Source organism: Giraffa tippelskirchi, chromosome 7, assembly GCF_054371585.1.
Source record: "Giraffa tippelskirchi isolate mGirTip1 chromosome 7, T2T-mGirTip1v1.2.pri, whole genome shotgun sequence".
Classification (NCBI taxonomy): domain Eukaryota; kingdom Metazoa; phylum Chordata; class Mammalia; order Artiodactyla; family Giraffidae; genus Giraffa; species Giraffa tippelskirchi.
Genome location: NC_137281.1, coordinates 26,580,592 through 26,600,025, shown reverse-complemented (window position 1 = coordinate 26,600,025; position 19,434 = coordinate 26,580,592). Strand labels below are relative to the sequence as shown.

Sequence of the window (19,434 nt, the reverse complement as noted above, 5' to 3'; positions counted from 1 at the left end):
CGATTCAATCTCTACTTTCCACTTTGTCCTAGTTGTTGGTGGTCCTCAGCAAAGGGAGATGAGATTTGGGCAGGGGGAGATGCTGCTGATGGTCAGATGACTGAAAAATGCTCTCACTGTCTCCAGGGGTAGCAGGAGGTGGGAAGAAACCAAGGGACTGCCTAGTGTCTCTCACCTCTCAGGTTATTTCACCCCACCTGGCTGAGCTATGGGCAAGGCAGAGGGTTGTTTCTCTTCTGGTAGAGTTTAATTAGATTGCAGTGGAAGAAAAAGGTTAAATCCCCTCCTGTGAACTCTCCAGAATCTAGATCCCTGGTCTTCTATAGGGCATCATGCATCCCATGACCTGATGGCCACCTAGTCCTGCAGACAGTAGCTTTCCTCTCTGCTAGTGGTTCCCCCTCCCCAAGCTCTCTCTAGCTCATGGAGAAGGCAGACGTGGGAGGACCCCTACATCCATTGCCTTTGCTCGTGAGTCACTCCACCCTTCCCTTCAGTGGCACCTTCTGGCCCTGAACTATCTTGAACCTAATGAAAGCTAAGGACCTCTGCTGCAGAGAAGGGCATCTGGGCCCATTTGGTGTTCTTCCCACCCTTTCAACAGTTTGTGTCTCTCCGACGCGGTAAGGGACTCCTGGTTAGGAGGATAAACAGACGCCCTATGTGTCCTGCCTGCGGTCCACCTCCCTCGCTGGGCTTTGGAGGGGACGGGCCGAGGCGGGCCGCAGATTCCCCGAGCGGGCAGCGCCCCCTGGTGCTCGAAGAAGGGACTGTAGCAGGGTGCAAGTAGGGGCTAGAAACCGAAAGAGGCACTCGACGTGCGAGACCCTCCCAGGGACACCTCTCCCTTCCCTCCTCAGATCTACCTTTACAGAGTAGCGACGGCGCGGGCGGGCAGCTGACATCTGCCCACCTCCTTCGTACCCGCCCGACATCTCCCGGCCCGCGGAGGCCGGGTGGGGAGGAGCCGGGTCGGGGGCGTCCCGGCAGGAAGCGGTCGGTGCCGTACCTTCCGCTGCAGGAGGAGCAGGTGGCTGCTATGCGGCCGGGGCCCCAGGCTTCCTGTGCTCGCCTGCCACCGCTACCGTTTCTCGTCTGAGCTCCTTGGGCCAGCTCCGGCCGCTAGGCCGGCCGCATGGCCCAGACCCCCGACGGCATATCCTGCGAGCTGCGAGGTAAGCGCCAGTCCTTCTCTCCTACTTGGCTGGGAGGAAGCCGTTCGGCACCGGAACTAGTGGCCCACCCAGAGTCCCGGGGCACCCGGCAAGCGGTTTCCTCTGGTCCTCAGGAGGGGCTTGGCGGCCCCGATCCACTCCAGTCCTTGCTGGCCTCGTAGTGAGCCCAAGCCCCCTAGCCCCGTACAGACCACAGACCGTGGGCACGAATTGACCTCCATGGCAGGACCCGTCTCCCAGCAGGCTACCCTTCCACAGGCGAGATCACCAAGTTCCTGTGGCCCAAGGAGGCAGAACTGCTGCTGAAAACCTGGCTGCCAGAGCGGGAGGGTGCCGAGCAAGGTCATGTCCTGGTATGGCTGGGGCAGAGCCTGCCTGGGAGGGCCACTGGGGCCCAAGCAGAAGGAGTCTCTTGCCCTGCCCAAGGTGTAAGACACTCTCTCCTCTCAGGCGCTGCTCCGATGGAGAGCTTACCTGCTCCACACCTGCCTCCCTCTGAGGGTGAGTCCCAGCGGCCCGGCCACGGCCCCCTTACCCTCCAGCAGCTTTCCTGACGAGGGCTGCATCTCCGGCGTTGTCCATCTTGTCCTTGTGGACTCTGCCCTCCCAACAGTACTGGGCTGCCGACATCAGGCAGGACTGGAGTCTAGGCAGGTCTGGCTCTGAGATCCAGGCTGAACAAAGGACTGGGCTTCCAAGAGGGTGGGGCTCGTGCTTTGGTCGGCGCTTACCCAGGCGCTCCATAGGTGGACTGTACATTCAGCTACCTGGAGGTCCAGGCCATGGTGCTGCAGGAGACACCCCCTCAGGTGAGACCCCTAGTACCCCACCGGGGCCTGCAGTCTGGTCTTGTCCTCCGTTCCCCACCCCCGCCCCCACATGGAGCCCATCCCTCACCCTCTCCCGAACCCATCCCTCACCCCACCCCCACCCCCAGGTCACCTTTGAACTGGAGTCCCTGCCTGAACTGGTCCTGGAGTTTACTGGTGTGGCTGCCCTGGAACAGCTGGCCCAGCACATCGCTGCTGCCATCAGGAAGGTCTTCCCTCGCTCAACCCTTGGGTGAGGCCCAGCAGCTGACAGGGCTGGCAGGGAAGGGGGGCAGTGAGGGGTGCCTTGGATGTTGCTGTGGGGGGCCTCACTCCCAGGGCCTAGAAGTTCCTTGCCCCCTTCTCCTTCATCCCCCTCCTCAGGAAACTCTTCCGGAGGCCCACACCCCCCTCCATGCTGGCTCGGCTGGAGAAAAGCAGCTCCTCAGAAGCCACCTCACCCAGCAGCCCCTGTGGTAAGAGCCAAAAGCAGGGGCCACGCAGGACTTCCAGCCGACCCCTCCTCCTGCATGACCCCTGGATTTGAAGGGCTCAACAAATTGAACAGAGCCACTCAGCCACTACCCACCCTGGGGCTGATCATTCTCCATCTCTGACCTTTTGTCTCTCTCTTGCCCCAATTCCTGCCCCATCACACCCTTGGCACCAAACCAGGGGGCTTCTCGGAGACATACGAGGCCCTGTGTGACTACAATGGCTTTCCTTTCCGAGAGGAGATTCAGTGGGTGAGAGTAGGGCCCTCTCTGGGGGCTCTGGAGACATCTAATTCCCCTGGTGTTTTGAGAAGTCCCCCCTACCTCTTGTGGTCCCAAGCAAGTTGGAGATACTTTCTTCCCACCCAGGATGTGGACACCATCTACCATCATCAGGGCTGCCGCCATTTCAGCCTAGGAGACTTCAGCCATCTGGGAAGTCGGTGGGTGTCCCGCCAGGGCTGTGAGGAGAGGAAGATTGCATGAGCCACATTCCTGGCCTTAGCTTCTCCATGGAGAGAGGGGATACTCGACCTAGGATCTGGCTGGGGGATCCTGAGCTCTGCTCCTGCCCCTTCTTCCACCCAGGGACCTGGCCTTGAGTGTGGCTGCCCTGTCCTACAACCTCTGGTTCCGGTGCCTCTCCTGTGTGGACATGAAGCTGGTGAGAAGCATGGGGAGGGCGGGGAGTGGGGGGTGGGGGCAGTGGGCAGCCCGCTGAGCTCTCTCTCCCACTCTGGTTCTCAGAGCCTTGAGGTCTCAGAACAGATTCTGCACATGATGAATCAGTCATCTCACCTGGAGGAGCTGGTGCTGGAGACCTGTGGCCTGAGGGGGTAGGGGGGACAGGGCTTGGGGAGGGGAATCTGGGGGCTTGGGTTGGAGAGACTAGAGGCCTGGGGAGGGGCGGGGAATCCAGGCTCAAAGCTTCACACCTGGGGTGTGGTCTGGTCCCCAGAGACTTTGTCCGGCGACTGGCCCAGGCACTGGCGGGACACACCAGCTCGGGACTGCGGGAGCTCAGCCTGGCCGGGAACCTGCTGGATGACCGAGGTACACCTGAGCCTGGGGAAGCTCTGGGGGCTGGTGCTGGAGGTGGTGAGACCCACATGGCTACTACCCCCATCCCGCAGGTGTGGCTGCCCTTAGCAGGCACCTAGAGAAGCATCCTGGAGCCCTGAGGAGACTCAGCCTAGCGCAGACTGGGTTGACGCCGCGAGGTAGGCAGGCCCGAGGATGGTGTGGGGTGGTGGAGCTTGGGAGGTGGGGTCTTCTGATGGTGAGCCCCCTTCCTTCATCACCAGGAATGAGGGCTCTAGGCCGGGCACTGGCTTCCAATTCAGCCTTTGACTCTGCCCTGACCCACTTGGACCTTTCCGGGAACCCCGGGGCACTGGGGGCTTCAGAGGACCATGGGGTGAGTGACTGTCTTTAGGGAGGTGATTGGGGACGCTGCCGCAGGCAGTGGGTTGTCGGGAAGCTCTTGGTGGAGTGATCCCTGACTCCTTCCCATCTCCATCCTCCCGCCAGGGCCTCTATAGTTTCCTGAGCCGGCCTAATGTTCTGACGTTCCTGAATCTCGCAGGCACCGACACCGCCCTGGACACTGTGAGGGGGTGGTCAGTGGGGGGGTGATCTGTAGGGCTGGGCGGGCCTGTGGCCCAAGGGGCGACTGGAGGGGGGGCGCTCAGTCCTCCGGCCGGTGTAGCCCACACCCTCCTCTCGCAGCTCTTCGCGTCGCTGTCCCGCGGTGGCTGCTCCAGCCTGGTGCATCTCGACGCCTCGAGGAACGTCTTCTCCCGCACGTAAGGGGGCGGGGCGGGAGGGGCGGGACTCTGCCGGGCCCCGCCTCCCCGCGCCAGGATGCCCACTCCGCCCACTCCCCACCCCAGGAAGTCCCGGGCTGCACCAGACGCCCTGCAACTCTTCCTCAGTCGCGCCGGGACGCTTCGGCACCTGGGCCTGGCGGGCTGCAAACTGCCACCCGATGCACTCAGGTCAGTGTCCCTGCCACGGCCATGCCCTCGCCTGTAGGCCAACACCCAGGCTTCGCCTCGGCACCTCACCCTGCTCTTATCGCACCCTTGACCTCCCGGGCATCCTTCCTTATTGCTGTTCGCGCTCTGCTCTGGGGACCCTTCTCCCAGCTTCTACTACCCCCTGTGACACTCTCCTCCAGGGCGCTTCTGGAAGGCCTGGCGCTCAACATGCTCCTGAACGACCTACACCTGGACCTCAGCGCGTGTGAGGTGAGCAGCCCGCCCGGAGCCGCGGGACTTGCCCTTGGGGCTGGGGCTGCCAGGCGGGAGCGCTGGGCCGTTGGGCTCCTGATCCTCCCCACCTGTGGCCTGTTGGCCTGACTACGCTCCACTTTCCACCTTCAGCTGCGCTCGGCGGGTGCTCAGGTGATACAAGACTTAGTGTGCGATGCTGGCGCAGTGAGCTCCCTGGATCTGGCAGATAATGGTGAGACTGCCCAGAAACCCATCCTCCCACCACCCGCCAAATTCCCACCCCCCGCAGCCTCGCCTTCTATGTGACCCGAGCCACCCCCCAGGCTTTGGCTCAGACATGGTGACTCTGGTGCTGGCCATCGGGAGGAGTCGGTCCCTCCGACACGTGGCGCTTGGAAGGAACTTCAACGTCCGGTGCAAGTGAGCCCCCATCCCCTTCCTGGGCCTCCCAACTGCACCCCACCACCCGGGTCTTCTGCCAACTGCTGCCCCCGCCCACAGGGAGACCCTGGACGACGTCCTGCACCGGATTGTTCAGCTTATGCAGGATGATGACTGTGTGAGTTCATGGGACCATGCAGGATCCTCAGGCAATGGACCCTGAGACCCGTCCTCCTTGCTGGCCCCTGACTCCAACTGCAAATGGCTTTCTCTTAATCCAGCCCCTGCAGTCTCTGTCTGTGGCAGAGTCACGGCTGAAGCTGGGCGCCAGCGTCCTGCTCCGGGCCCTGGGCACCAATCCTAACCTGATAGCCCTGGATATCAGCGGCAACGCCATGGGGGACACGGGTGCCAAGATGCTGGCCAAGGCACTTCGGGTCAACACGAGGCTCCGGTGGGCGGGGTCAGAGGGGTGGGACCAACGCGGGAAGAGGGCGTTTATGGAGGGGCTTACTGGGGTAGGGCTGAATGAAGCAGAGCAGGTGGAGCTCAGGGGTGCTAATGGAGAGGCCAGCGGGGTTGGGAGAGCCTTGCAGAGCTCCGCCCCCGACTGAAGTCCAGCCCGGCCCAGGTCTGTGGTCTGGGACCGAAACCACACATCTGCTCTGGGCCTGCTGGACGTGGCACAGGCCCTGGAACAGAACCGCAGCCTGAAGGCCATGCCTCTGCCACTGAATGATGTGGCCCAGGCTCAGCGCAGCCGTCCTGAACTGACAGCACGGGCCGTGCATCAGGTGGGGGTTCCCTCTCTTCCCCTGCCTTGCTCTGTGCCTTGGTCCTGTCCCACCACTTCTCAGTCTCTCTTGTGCCCAGATCCAAGCCTGTCTCTTGAGGAACAATCGCACAGACCACACCTCTACTGACTGCACCTCCCGCCCGAAGCCCCTGGGTCTGGGGTCAGACCCCTCCGAACAGGTCAGAGTTCCCCTACTCAGCCTTGAGCACCAACAGACTGTAGGGAATGGGGAGGGTTTGGCTGCTGAGAGACTCCATGAGTCCGAGGGCAGCCAGCGTGCCTGAATCCTGCTATCCCAGACAAGTCCTTCTCCTTGACCTGCAGTGGAGCTGATAGCTCTTGAAATAGCTCCCCCAGATAACAGTACTAGCTGCCTTTTGAAAGCATTTTTTGTTTTTTTTAAAAAAACGGCGTGGGGAGGCTACTGCACACAGCTGATTTGCGATGTTATTTCTCCAGCTAAGGATTGAACCCAGGCCCCTGCAGTGAAAGCATGGAGTCCTAACCATTGGACTGCAGGAAATTCCCTTAAATCATTTAAATAGGCTCCCTAGTTAAAGATAGGAAGTATTTTAAATCCTCAATCAGTTCTCCCCATCCCCAACTGTAGCCCCACCTGTGAATTCCCATTCATAGGGCCTCCCCTCTCTGTTGTGGCCCAACCCGGTGACTCTTTTTTCTGGTTCATCTCCTTCCACTGCTTTGCTTGGTGAGATGTTCCCCATCCACCTGTTCCCAAATCCCACTTCTCTCCCAAGCTTCAGAGCCCAGGCATCTGACAACTTCAGAGCTTCACATTCTACAAGTGATCTCGTCATCTCCCACAAAACTCGTCTACCCTGGAGCTCAGTCTCACTGGTGCCCACACACACCAAGTGCTGTGAACGGAGCTTCAGTCCAGGTCTCTCTTGGCCACATTGCAGCCCCTACAGACCTCCTTGGTTCTGGATCTTGACCCATTCTCAAACATACCACTACTTACTCCCACCCAACTATCCTTTGCTTCCCCCTCGTGTCTCCTCCACAGCTCCTCACTCTCATTTCTCTCCATCCCTCAATCTGTCCTCTAGGTCGATGATGAACAGATTGGGCTTCTAAAACACTGACAAGACTAACCACTCTTTTCCTTCCTATTCTGGACGTTTAGGAAGTATATATAAAGTCTCTGCAATGAACCAAAGGAGACACTGCTCTCCCTTCTTGAACAGATAAGGTTCCCAAGTGGCTGTCCTGATGGTGTCAGCTTCAGGACCTCACCCACCCTGTGGAGACCTTGGGAAGGGGGCAGTCAGGATCTAGGGGACAGGGAGGGGACCAGGCTGCAATTGAGTCCTCTTGCCCTCCAGGAAGTGAATGAACTGTGTCAGTCGGTGCAGGAGCACGTGGAGCTGCTGGGCTGTGGGGCTGGACCCCAGGGTGAAGCTGCTGTGCACCAGGCCGAGGATGCCATCCAAAACGCCAACTTCTCTCTCAGCGTGAGCACTACCTCCCACTATGAGGATGCCTCCCTCTTAGTTAGAGGTCAGCTTACAACTCCTTTTCTCCCTTGGCTTCCAGATTCTCCCCATTCTCTATGAGGCTGGGAGTTCCCCAAGCCACCAATGGCAGCTGCGGCAGAAGCTGGAGGGCCTGCTGGGACAGGTGGGAGAGGTGTGCCGCCGGGACATTCAGGTGAGATAGTGCCCTGGCCCCAGCCGCCCCCCTCCCCACATGCAGCCTTGACCCCCATCCAGAAGTGTGACTGCGGTATCCCGAGTCTATGGTAACCTCCAGTGTTCTTTGGGGGTTTGGAGCCCCAAGCCAGTGAGGCTGGGCCCCGGCCACACGCTCACTGTGCTCTGACCTTCGACCAGGACTTCACTCAGGCCACATTGGACACAACGAGGAGCCTCTGCCCACAGACACTGCAGGGTCCCAGGTGGAGAGAGCAGCTAGAGGGGGTCCTTGGGGGCTCAAGGGGTCTCCCAGAGCTGCTCCCAGAGCACCTGCTGCAAGATGCCTTCACTCGGCTCAGGTAGGCTGGATTGGGCTGGGCAGGACCAGGCTAGACTGGGTAGAGACAGCATAGTAACCCCTGTCCTCTGTTGCCATCAGGGACATGCGCCTGTCAGTCACAGGGACCTTGGCAGAGAGCATTGTGGCTCAGGCTGTGGCAGGTCTGAGTGCAGCCCGGGATCGGCTGGTGAGCAGGAACTGTGGGGTTACACGCACAGACACACACACCTGGTCACTGCCTTGCAGGGGTTCTGTAATGTCTTCTGGTGTCACGTAGCCCAGTATTTCGGGGTTCTCTTAGCACTGATAAGACTATGACTGAGGCCCTGCCTCCACATCTTTGGGGTGCCTGGTATTGCAGGTGGAGAGTCTGGCTCAACAGGCAACAGAGGCAATGCCCCCTGTCATACCGGCACTAGATGGAGACGAGTCCAGCCCCCTTGGGCATGGGGAATTGGGAGGTCTTTTCTTCCCTGAGGAGGAGAAAGAAAAGGAGGATGAAGAGGAGCAGAAAGTAGGTGGTCCCAGAACTCTGGGCCTAGAACCCTAGATCTTCCCATCTTGTTCTGGGGTATGGACCCCAGGCTGAGTTTGTGCCCTCCTTACCAGGTTGAAAGTCCTCCACAGAAATGGCCTGAATCCCTCCACTGTGTTCACCTGGACTCCTCCGCTCACAGTAAGTCAGGGCCCCAGGGGAAGAGTTACTCAGGTTGGACTTAAGTTCCATTAGACTTGGCCACCTGGACACAATATATTCATCTCTGTCCTGCGAACTCCCTGACCCTTGAGTGGGCCATGCCAAGACCCCCGTGCAATTATAAAGTTGAGGTCAGTTAGCATAGGGTGGGACCTGAGAAGACCAGGGCTGGGACATGGTTTTCTCTCGACTCGATCCCTACTCCACCGCCCCCTCCCTTCCCAACCTGCGGGATGCGCATGCCTGGCGGCGTCGCGGGGCGCGCGCCGCTCGGGGCCGCGCTCAGCACCACGGACAGCGGCGGCGGGGGAGGGGCGGGCAGGGGGGCGGGCGGCGTAGCCCAGCCCCTCCCCACGCCCTGGGCGGGTCCCCCGCCACCCTAGCGCCGCTGCTGCCGCCGCCGCCACCTCCTCGGGCTTGGCGCTGGGTGCTCTTCTGGTGCGCTCCCTTCAGGTGCTACTGAGGAGCTAGAGCCGGAGCCCGAGCTGGCGGCTCCGGGGGAAGATGCAGAGCCGCAGGCGGGGCCATCCGCTCGTGGCTCGCCGAGCCCCGCCGCCCCTGGGCCCCCGGCCGGCCAGTTGCCTCGCATGGACCTGCCACCCTCCGGGCAGCCCCTACGCCATCCGACCCGGACCCGACCGCGGCCGCGGCGCCAGCATCACCACCGCCCACCGCCGGGGGGCCCCCAGGTGAGCACCCTCCCCCAACTCCAGAGCTCGTGGAATTGGGGGTCTCAAGCGGCCCATTCGCTCTTACGGGTGATGGCGGGCAAGGAGGTGGGTGGTGGGGGCCCAAGACCACCTGGTCATGCGGCCAAGTTCTGGCGTCTTCCTGGCCACCCCCTACCTCAGGCCATGCTCATGTGGGGTCACGAGTGTGTGGATTTCGTTGAGAGAGCACCTGGGGTAGGACTCTGCCTCGGGTTGGCCGCTGCACGGGTAGATGCGTGAGAGGGGGCGTCTGTCTTACCCTCCCTCCCCCAGGGTTACTGAAAGATGCTGCCCCCCACCCCCACCCCGGTAGGGACAGTCCTGCGTTTACTGCACGTCCAGCGCGGGTGTTTGTGTGGGCTGGGTACTGGCGCGGGCCGTGGGCACAGGGCCGGAGTGGGGAGGAGCCGGCTTGAGGCCCCCCAGAGGGTCTGACGCAGCAGCAGGCGCCGCTGAGCCGGCAGCAGGCCGAGTGGGGTGGGGGTGGAGGGTACTGCAGGGACTGTTTGGAGCAGAGAGGGTGGCAAGTGGGAACGTGCGACCCAGGGGACACCTGGGTTCTAATCTGCTGTTTGGGGTGTTTAGGATACTCAGTGGGACGAGAATGGGTGTGAGCTGTGTACATCCAGGGCCAAGTACAGGTGAGGGGGGTACGTGAAACCAGCATCTCTGCCCGGCCGCTGGACATTGGGGAGCTCGTGTCAGCAGCTCCAAAGGGTCACTGCAGCTCCCAGGTCCTGGAGTTGCCCAGAGCCTGCCGCTGGACAAGGAAGGTGGGGAGAAGTCACGACTAACCTCAGCCCTCAGCCTTAACCCTGTGGTGTCCCTCAGGTGCCCCCAGCCCTGCCGCAGGAAGGGAATGGGCTCAGTGCCCGTGTGGATGAGGGCGTGGAGGAATTCTTCTCCAAAAGGCTGATCCACCAGGATCGCCTGTGAGTAAGGGGCAGTTGCAAGGGTGGGGGAGAGGGTGGGCTGCTCCACGGGTCTTCCCACTCACTGCTGGCTGTTCCCACAGCTGGGCCCCCGAGGAGGACCCGGCAGCCGAGGGGGGTACCACCCCTGTCCCCCGTACACTTCGCAAGAAGCTGGGCACCCTCTTTGCCTTCAAGAAGCCTCGTTCAACACGTGGGTCACGACCTGATCTTGAGACCAGCCCTGGGGCAGCTGCCCGCTCTCGAAAAACCACACTCGGGGACTTGCTTCGGCCACCGGCCCGTCCTGGCCGTGGTGAGGAGCCTGCTGGGGCTGAGGGGGGCACCGGCAGCCCAGACCCAACCCACAGGAGTCGGCCTCGATACACCCGCGAAAGCAAGGCCTACTCCCTGATACTGCTCCCTGCTGAGGAGGAGGAGACAGTGGGTGCCAGGCCCGACAAGGTGAGGCCTGGTGACCAGGAGCAAGGGCTCCCCTGGAACGGTGGGGGCAGCGGGCTCTCTCACCACTCGGGTGTCTCTGTCCCCAGCGGCGGCCCCTGGAGCGGGGAGACACAGAGCTGGCCCCATCCTTTGAGCAGCGAGTACAAGTGATGCTGCAGAGGATCGGTGTGAGCAGAGGCAGTGGGAATGCCGAAGGCAAGAGGAAGCAAGTGAGTTGGGAAGGGATGCTGTGGGAAATGAGGCAGGTGACACACGGCTGGCTTTATGTGGTTGATTTATGTGACCAGGAGACTCCTGACAGGTTTGTCAGATTCACCCTTTCTTCCCTCTTGGTTTCCGCTCTGACCCACGCCACGAGTATCTCCTCCTTGCAGCAGGGACAGTTCCGTTCTCTGCAGATCTAACAGAAATCTGACTTTTGAAAGTCATCTTCATTTGAAACAGCAAATCCTCTAGGGGCTGACTGGACTCCTAATCCTGCCTCAGGGCCCAATGGGGCCTCAGCCCTGGTCACTGCCTTCATCTCGCTGCTCTCAACCCCAGCTGCATCTCAGGACCTTCACACAGGCTCCTCTGTCTGGAACTCCTCTCTGCCCCACTTCCAGCCTCTCACCACCATCCGAGGGCTACGCAAGGTCCCTCCCTCTTCCTCCATCTCTGTTTCCCTGTAGGCCTTCCTTGACTCTTCCATGCACCCTGCTAATGCCACCCTTTGATCACAGTTCCTAGGAAGAATCACCACTCTATGGACTATCCCTATAATAACTTTGCAGGAAAATTAAAAAACACATGTGAAGTGAGACTCAGCTTGAATTTAGAAACACTAAGTCATAGAAAGTGAACCACAGAACTGAGAAGTTATTTTATTTATGTGTTTGTGCTTGCATATGCTTCTGTGTAGTAACTGTCCGCCACCACAGACTGAGCTCCAAGACCAAGACTGCGTCTGCCATGTTCTTGCCCAACCCATGGTGGCTGTTAATGGCAGTTACAAGAACAAGAATAAATAAAACAAAGCTAGTGTGAGGGTGGGACAGGACTAAGCTTGACTTCCCTGTTTCCCACAGAGCAAAGATGGAGAGATCAAGAAGGCTGGCTCGGATGGTAAGTGGGACCCTGGGCTGGCGCAGTACATTTTGGGGGAGGAAGAGACAGTTCACAAGGGATTTGCTCTCCTCGGGGGAGAAGGAGTAGAAGCCATGTTTTTTCTTCCCCTCACCAAGGTCTGGTGCCTAAGCCCCTGACCCTGCCTTTGCAGGTGACATTATGGACAGTTCCACAGAGGCTCCTCCCATCTCGATCAAGTCCCGCACCCACTCTGTGTCTGCTGGTGAGTGAGAGCCACAGTGCTGGGGAACATGTGGGGACAGACAAGCTGCAGGGGATCGGACCATTGCCTGACCCAGGTCTTGGCTGACACCCCTCTCCCCACAGACCCTTCATGCAGACCTGGGCCAGGGGGCCAAGGGCCTGAGTCTGCCACCTGGAAGACACTGGGGCAACAGTTGAATGCAGAGCTCAGGGGCCGTGGTTGGGGCCAACAGGACGGTCCGGGCCCCCCGTCCCCATGTCCCAGCCCAAGCCCCCGAAGATCCAGCCCCTCCCCAGACAGCCTGGGCCTCCCAGAGGATCCCTGCTTAGGCTCCAGGAACGAAGGTAAGCAAATACCCCAGCTTCCACTCGATACTGGGCTAGGGACTGGAGGCGTCCCCTCTGGGAACTCAGACCCTGAAGGTGGGAGGCAAGGGCTGGAGCAGGGGTGGTTGTCGGGCCCACACCCTGACCCCCCCTGGCCTCCCCCAGATGGCTGGCTGAGGCCGCAGCCCCGCTTGGCAGGGCGACGAGCAGTGTCTGTGCATGAGGACCAGCTCCAGGCCCCTGCTGGTGAGGGGGGAACACCTCCTCGTGGGCTGGAGTACGGAAGGAGATGGGGGAGAGTGGGCTCCCTTCGTGGCTCTGGTCCTTGGAGGGGGCCACCGGTGTCCTGAGGGGTTGAGAAATTGGAGCCTGAAGGCTAGGAGCCACCACTGCCGGGGGTGGGAGGGTGAGGGGAAGGCGGAGGCTCCGAAGGCAAGTTTGGGAGGGGCGACAGTGAGGACAGGCAGCCAGCCCTTAGCAACCCTCCCCAGGTCTATCTGTATCCCACAGAACGGCCCCTGCGGCTACAGCGCTCCCCTGTCCTCAAGCGCAGGCCAAAGCTTGAGGCTCCTCCATCTCCAAGCATAGGTAAGGGGGGCCAGGGCCAGTTGGGAGGGTGGCAGGACTGCTCAGTTCAGTCCTAACCCTTCCTCTCTCCCTCTCTTTCTGTGCAGGATCTGGCCTTGAAGCCGAGCCTCTACCCCCCGAGTCTACAGAGCCCTCCAGCCCACCCTCCCCAGCCACAAACCAAAGAGGCGGCGGCCCCAACCCCTGACCTCTTCCTTTCTGCCGCATGAGATTATTTTATTAAAAAACTTGAAGGAAGCTGGTGTGGAGCTCTGTTTATCCGCCCCCAGGCCTGGACCTGTGCACACATCCTCCCAGTGCTCCCACGAGCCCTCACACCTGGGTCAGTTCAGCATCCGGCTGTGGCTCCATCAGAAAGTGCAAGGCCCAGGCCACGAGCTCGGGAGGGAGCCTGAGAAGAGAACCAAGGTTTTAGGTCAGGGATGATGGGGACAGGTAACTAAGACAGTAGGGGCAGCCCCAGGCACTCACCTGGCAGCCTGGACCTGGGCACACAGGGAGGGGCAAGGTGGCTTATACTCATACTGGAAGGCAGAACCATCACGATGCCTCTCTGGGGGTTCCTGAAGGGGACATGGTGTCTGGAAAGGGGCCAAAAAGGCCTCTAACCTCATCCAAGGCTGCTCCAGCCCCCAGCCCAGCTCTACCCAAGGTCTACCCCCTTCTACCCTCCAGCTTTGGGGGCTATGCTCACCCAGACACAGCTGGACTCCAGGGCTCCGTTGGTGGTTCTTGTCCTTGGAGAATGCTGCCAGGTCTTGCGGGGTAACCCAAGCTCCTTGAACTCTAGGCTAGGTTTCTGGGCCCTGCTTACATGGGCCTGGTGTATACTGGGGGCATGGCCATGGCGTGACAGGCTTGGGGTACAGCTCAGGAGGGGGGCGTTAGGTACACAACTGGGGTGTGGGGACGCGGGGGGCAGGGAGCCATGGGCTGAGCAGATGGTTGACAGGGGCTGGGAGCTGCCCTTCTGCACTGGGTCTGGAGCAGCCAAGGGCAGAGGAGGCAGAAGGCTGACGCTGGCACTGTTCTCCTTTGACAGCAGGTGGCTGGGTAAGGCAGGGGTTCCTGAGGAGGAGGGGGACTCACCATGGGCACAGTCCTCTCAGCTCAGATCAGCTGAAGGACCTGTGAGAGGAGGCTTGCAGGGACTGTGTTCACCCCCGCCCAGATGGGTACCCTTTCAGAGCCCAGGCACCTTAATTGATTGACAGGAGCAAGAACACGGGGCCTGAGCATCACCTTACCTGAGGAACTGGGTGAGGAAGGAGGGGAGGAGAGCAGACTCAGCGACAGGTCCTGCAGAGCCAGGTGTGATGGGGATTGCTCAGGGCCTGGTGGTGGGGGAGACCTGTCAGCACTGGGGCACTGGGCAGGCAGGACCTACCTCTTGACCTCTCCAGTCCTCCTTACCCTGTGCCCTCTGACTTGGGCCCAGAGAGCTCAGGATTTGCTGGTCATTCTCAGAGATGTGCAGCCGTAGGCTGGAGACAGTGTACACAGCTTCTCCCTGTGGGATGAGAACGTTCAGTCTGGGCCCTCGCCCAACTTCCCACACCGACATTTCCCAAGAGAAGCCCCAGACTGACCGTGGTTCTGCAGCGAGAGGCAGCCCAGGGGGTGATGGGGGCTGCTGTGTCAGGACCTGCCAGCATCAGACAGCTCTCAGCCAGACGCACTAGTGCATTCTGATGCTCCTGGTCCACCTCTACCTCATTCAGAAGCTGGGACAGTGAAAGACCTAGGGGCAGGGGATCAGGGGATGGACTGAAGCTCAGAGGAGGAAGGGAGGCCTTACTAAGGAAGCAGTGGGGTTGTCAGTTACCTGTACTGGAGGAGGTGGACTCTGAAATGTGCTCCCTAGAGAAACAGAGGGGACAAGTCTGAGGAACAATCCTGAAGCCTACCTACACAGATCTGTCACCCCCTGACTGAACCACACCTGACCCAAGAAGCCAACCCCACACTCACTCCAAGCAGTCATAGAGCTTTTTCCGCACATCTGGGTCCTCGTTGCTGGAAAAGAGGAGTGGTAGGCAGTCACTGGAGAAGGCAATGGCACCCCACTCCAGTACTCTTGCCTGGAAAATCCCATGGACGGAGGAGCCTGGTAGGCTGCAGTCCATAGGGTCGCGAAGAGTTGGACACGACTGAGCGGCTTCACTTTCACTTTTCCCTTTCATGCACTGGAGAAGGAAATGGCAACCCACTCCAGTGTTCTTGCCTGGAGAATCCCAGGGACGGCGGAGCCTGGTGGGGTGCTGCCTATGGGGTCGCACAGAGTCGGACACGACTGAAGCGACTTAGCAGCAGCAGCAGCAGCAGGCAGTCACTATTCTTTATGAATCACAGCCTGGTCATGATGAAGGGGCGTAACTCTGTGAAGCTATGAGCCATGCTGTGAAGGGCCACCCGAGACAGATGGGTCACAGTGAAGACTTCTGACAAAACTTGGTCCACTGGAGGAGAAAATGGCAACCCACTCCAGTATTCTTGCCTGGAGAACCCCACAGACAGTATGAAAAGGTAAAAAGGTATGACACTGGAAGATGAGCCCCGCTTCCCCCACAAGGTTGGAAGGTGCCCAATATGCTACTGGGGAAGACCAGAGAGCAATTACTAAAAGCTTCAGAAAGAATAAAGTGACTGGGTCAAAGTGGAAACAATGTTCAGCTGTACCTGGTAATGAAAGTAAAGTCTGATGCTGTAAAGAATACTGCAAAGGAACCTGGAACGTTATGTCCATGAATCAAGGTGAATTGGATGTGGCCAAGTAGGAGATGGCAAAAGTGAACCTCAAATCTTAGGTAGGAATCAGTGAACTAAAATGGATGGGAATGAGCGAATTTAATTCAGATGACCATTATATCTACTACTGTGGGCAAGAATCCCTTAAAAGAAATGGAGTAGCCCTCATAGTCAACAAGAGAGTCTGAAATGCAGTACTTAAGTGCAATCTCAAAAATGAGAGAATGATCTTGGTTCATTTCCAAGGCAAACCATTCAACATCATAGTCACTGATGCCAAAGAAGCTGAAGTTGACTGGTTCTATGAAGACCTACAAGACCTTCTGGAAGTAACACCAAAAAAAGATGTCCTTTTCATCACAGGCGATTGGAATGCAAAAGCAGGAAATCAAGAAATAACCAGAATAACAGGCAAATTTGGCCTCAGGGTACAAAATGAAGCAGAGCAAAGGCTAACAGAGTTTTGTCAAGAGAACACACTGGTCACAGCAAACATCCTTTTCCAACAACCCAAGAGACAACTCTACACATGGACATCACCAGATTGTCAATACTGAAATCAGATTGTGTTCTTTGCAGCCAAAGATGGAGAAGCTCCATAGAGTTAGCAAAAACAAGACCTGGAGCTGACTGTGGCTCAGATCATGAGCTCCATATTGCAAAATTCAGGCTTAAATTGAAGAAAGTAGGGAAAACCACTAGGCCATTCAGGTATGACCTAAATCAAATTCCTTATGCTTATACAGGGGAGGTAAAAAATTCAAGGGATTAGATTTAACAGAGTGCCTGAGGAACTATGGACAAAGGTTAGTAACATTGTATAGGAGGTAGTGACCAAAACTATCCCAAAGAAAAAAATGCAAGAAGGCAAAGTGGTTGTCTGAGGAGGCTTACAGATAGCTGAGGAAAGAAGAGAAGCAAAAGGCAAGAGAGAAAGGGAAAGATATACCCAAATGAATGCGGAGTTCCACAGAACAGCAAGGAGAGGTAAAAAAAGCCTTCCCAGGTGAACAATGCAAAGAAACAGAGGAAAAGAACAGAAAGACTAGAACCTCGTTAAGAAAACTGGAGATTTCAAGGAAACATTTCATGTAAGGATGGGCACGATAAAGGACAGGAACAGTAAGAACCTAACAGAAACAGAAGACATTAAGAGGAAATGGCCAAGAACACACATAAAAACTATACAAGAAAGGTCAAAATGACCCCAATAACCATGATGGTGTGGTCACTCATCTAGAAGTGAACACCCTAAAGTATGAAGTCAAGTGGGCCTTAGGAAGCATTACTACAAACAAAACTAGTGGAGATGACGGAATTCTAGCTGAACTATTTAAAATCCTAAATGATGATGCTGTTAAAGTGCTGCGTTCAATATGTCAGCAAATTTGGAAAACTCAGCAATGATCTTAGGACTGGAAAAGATCAGTTTTCATTTCAACCCCAAAGAAGGACAATGCCAAAAAATATTCAAATTACTGGAAAATTGCACTCATTTCACATGCTAGCAAGGTAATGCTCAAAATCCTTCAAGTTAGGCTTCAGCAGTAGGTGAACCAAGAACTTCCAGATGTACAAGTTGAGTTTCAAAGAGGCAGAGGAACTGGAGATCAAACTGCCAACACTGGATTATGGAGAAAGCAGGAAAGTTCCAGAAAAACATTTACTTCTGTTCATTGACTATGCTAAAGCCTTTGTGTGGATCACAACAAACTGGAAAATTCTTAAAAAGATGGGAATACCAGACCACCTTACCTATCTCCTAAGAAATCTGTATATAAGTCAAGAAGCAACAGTTAGAACTGGACATGAACAACTGGTTGGTTCGAAATTGGGAAAAGAGTACGGCAAGGCTGCATATAGTCACCTTGCTTATTTAATTGATATGCAGAGTACATCATGTGAATTGCCAGACTGGATGAATCACAGCTGGAATCAAGTTTGTTGGGAGAAAAATCAATAACCTCAGATATATAGATACCACTCTAATGGCAGAAAGTGAAGAGAAACTAAAGAGCTCGTGATGAGGGTGAAAGAGGAGGGTGAAAAAGCCGGCTTGAAACTCAACATTCAAAAATCTAAGATTATTAGCATCCAGTCCCATCACTTCCTGGCAAACAGAAGGGGAAAAATGGAAGCAGTCAGAGTGTTTATTTTCTTCGGCTCCAAAATCACCGCGGACAGTGACTGCAGCCGTGAAATTAAAAGGCACTTGTTCCTTGGAAGGAAAGCTATGATAAATCTCGACAGTGTATTAAAAGGCAAAAACATTACTTGCTGACAAATGTCCATATGGTCAAAGCTATGGCTTTTCAAGTAGTCACATATGGACGTGAGAGCTGGACCATAAAGAAGGCTGAGTGCCGAAGAACTGATGCTTTGGAATTGTGGTGCTGGAGACGACTGTCTTGGAATGCAAAGAGATCAAACCAGTCAACCCTAAAGGAAATAAACCCTAAATACCTATTGGAAAGACTGTTGCTGAAGCTGAAGCTCCAATACTTTGGCCACCTGATGCGAAGAACTGACTCAATGGAAAAGACCCTGACGCTGGGTAAGACTGAAGGCAGAAGTGGGTAGCAGAGGATAAGATGATTAGATAGCATCACCAACTCAATGAACATGAATTTGAGCAAACTCCGAGATAGTAGAGGACAGAGGAGCCTGGCGTGCTGCTGTCCATGGGGTCACAGAGTCGGACACGACTTAGCAACTGAACAAAAACAACAGGCGCTCAATGTTACCAAGGCCCCAAGCCCTCAAACCCACAAGGCCTATGCCAACGCCAGCCCGCCCTGGGTGAAAAGTACAGTTGGACAGTGGAGGCATCACTTACCAACCAGTCACCTGTTCCCGGGGTTGTTCCGTGGGCAGCAGAGCGAAGCCGTCCACCTGGAGGTAGAACTCCGCGGGCTGGAGGGGTGAGTTCAGGGACCGGGTCTCAGGAGTTTTCAGGAAATCAGGCCCAATAATCCACCCAGGCCAGCTTCACCACTCACCGCGTCTCCCTCGGCGACCTGGACGCGGACCTTGCAGTCCCGCAGCAGTAGCATCCGGCCTTCTGTTCCTCTGAAGCCGAACTCCTTCTCCTCCCTGCGGCGAGAACGGTCCTCACTGAAGCGCTCGCCAGAAAGCAGCCCTGCCCGCTTGGGACCCGCCCACCTCGGGCTCAGGGCTCAAGGCTCGTGCTCTCTCACCCGACTCCAAAGTTCCCAAGCTCCGCGGAGCCTCTCTCACCAGTCTGAGGCGTTCAGGGCCTCCCCCGTCACTAGGCATCGGATACTGTGGGTCCCGTCGGATACAAGCAGCACGGCCTCCGCGTCGGGCGGGTCAGGGGCACCAGACGGGCTCTGGGCCTTGGCCTCCTGCAGTACCTGAGGGCGGCGACCGGCCTCAAACCCACCGCCGTGGGGCCCCGCCCAGGTCTCCGGGCTCTGAGAAGGGTGTGTGTGGGGGAACTCACCTTGAGCAGCTGCCCCGCCCGCGGGCTTGAGAGTGCCTCTGACCCCAGGACCAGCTCTCGAATCCAGGGTCGCAGGACCAGGCCCCCAAAACGTGCCATTCCCGCCGCTGTAGCCTGCAGAGAGCCTCTAGCCCGCGTTTTTCCGGTGCAACGCGGCCCCGCCTCGCCGCCAAAGGGGAAACGCCGGACGTCTGGGCGGGACCAGAGGTCGAGGCCCCGCCCAGGAGCGTGCCCGCGCGTGCGCACGAGCGCGTCTTGGTCGGAAACTTGGTTCAATTGGATTCCGCCCTGTTTACGCTTACCAGAGCATCTCTCCAAGCAGCGGCGCGG

The 19,434-nt window shown here is 57.6% G+C and overlaps 2 protein-coding genes across 21 annotated transcripts; one reads left to right on the top strand and one right to left on the bottom strand.

Moving 5' to 3' along the window:
* The first annotated feature begins 1,014 nt into the window (after nt 1-1,014).
* CARMIL2 (capping protein regulator and myosin 1 linker 2) lies at nt 1,015-13,135 on the top strand. Of its 8 annotated transcripts, none has more exons than XM_081512908.1 (39): nt 1,015-1,175; nt 1,434-1,528; nt 1,626-1,676; nt 1,922-1,984; nt 2,113-2,237; nt 2,369-2,460; nt 2,660-2,730; nt 2,848-2,921; nt 3,067-3,142; nt 3,226-3,314; nt 3,437-3,531; nt 3,612-3,698; nt 3,783-3,895; nt 4,009-4,086; nt 4,207-4,283; nt 4,371-4,475; nt 4,658-4,727; nt 4,863-4,944; nt 5,036-5,132; nt 5,214-5,271; nt 5,375-5,547; nt 5,725-5,887; nt 5,967-6,068; nt 7,236-7,364; nt 7,447-7,560; nt 7,743-7,903; nt 7,984-8,071; nt 8,246-8,398; nt 8,494-8,560; nt 9,035-9,270; nt 10,123-10,223; nt 10,307-10,667; nt 10,754-10,876; nt 11,735-11,771; nt 11,926-11,997; nt 12,102-12,323; nt 12,471-12,551; nt 12,816-12,893; nt 12,980-13,135. In XM_081512908.1, exons 1-39 carry the CDS (start codon nt 1,136-1,138, stop codon nt 13,078-13,080), a joined length of 4,200 nt encoding a protein of 1,399 aa, XP_081369034.1. In that variant the 5' UTR covers nt 1,015-1,135; the 3' UTR covers nt 13,081-13,135. The 8 variants fall into 8 exon arrangements, with proteins under 8 accessions (XP_081369034.1, XP_081369035.1, XP_081369036.1 ...); XM_081512909.1 differs by having other exon boundaries at nt 12,504-12,551; nt 12,980-13,130; XM_081512910.1 differs by lacking the exon at nt 1,922-1,984.
* Nucleotides 11,501-19,248, bottom strand: ACD (ACD shelterin complex subunit and telomerase recruitment factor). 13 transcript variants are annotated; one of them, XM_081513064.1, is made up of 13 exons: nt 19,105-19,248; nt 18,879-19,015; nt 18,641-18,734; nt 18,478-18,554; nt 14,865-14,909; nt 14,719-14,753; nt 14,483-14,634; nt 14,307-14,403; nt 14,141-14,227; nt 13,588-13,961; nt 13,365-13,446; nt 13,212-13,284; nt 11,501-12,651 (listed from the first exon to the last, which is right to left on the bottom strand). In XM_081513064.1, exons 1-12 carry the CDS (start codon nt 19,201-19,203, stop codon nt 13,244-13,246), a joined length of 1,320 nt encoding a protein of 439 aa, XP_081369190.1. In that variant the 5' UTR covers nt 19,204-19,248; the 3' UTR covers nt 11,501-12,651; nt 13,212-13,243. The 13 variants fall into 13 exon arrangements, with proteins under 13 accessions (XP_081369190.1, XP_081369197.1, XP_081369188.1 ...); XM_081513071.1 differs by having other exon boundaries at nt 14,483-14,538; XM_081513062.1 differs by lacking the exon at nt 11,501-12,651 and having other exon boundaries at nt 13,089-13,284; nt 13,365-13,456; nt 14,141-14,192; nt 14,281-14,403.
* Nucleotides 19,249-19,434: the final 186 nt, after the last annotated feature.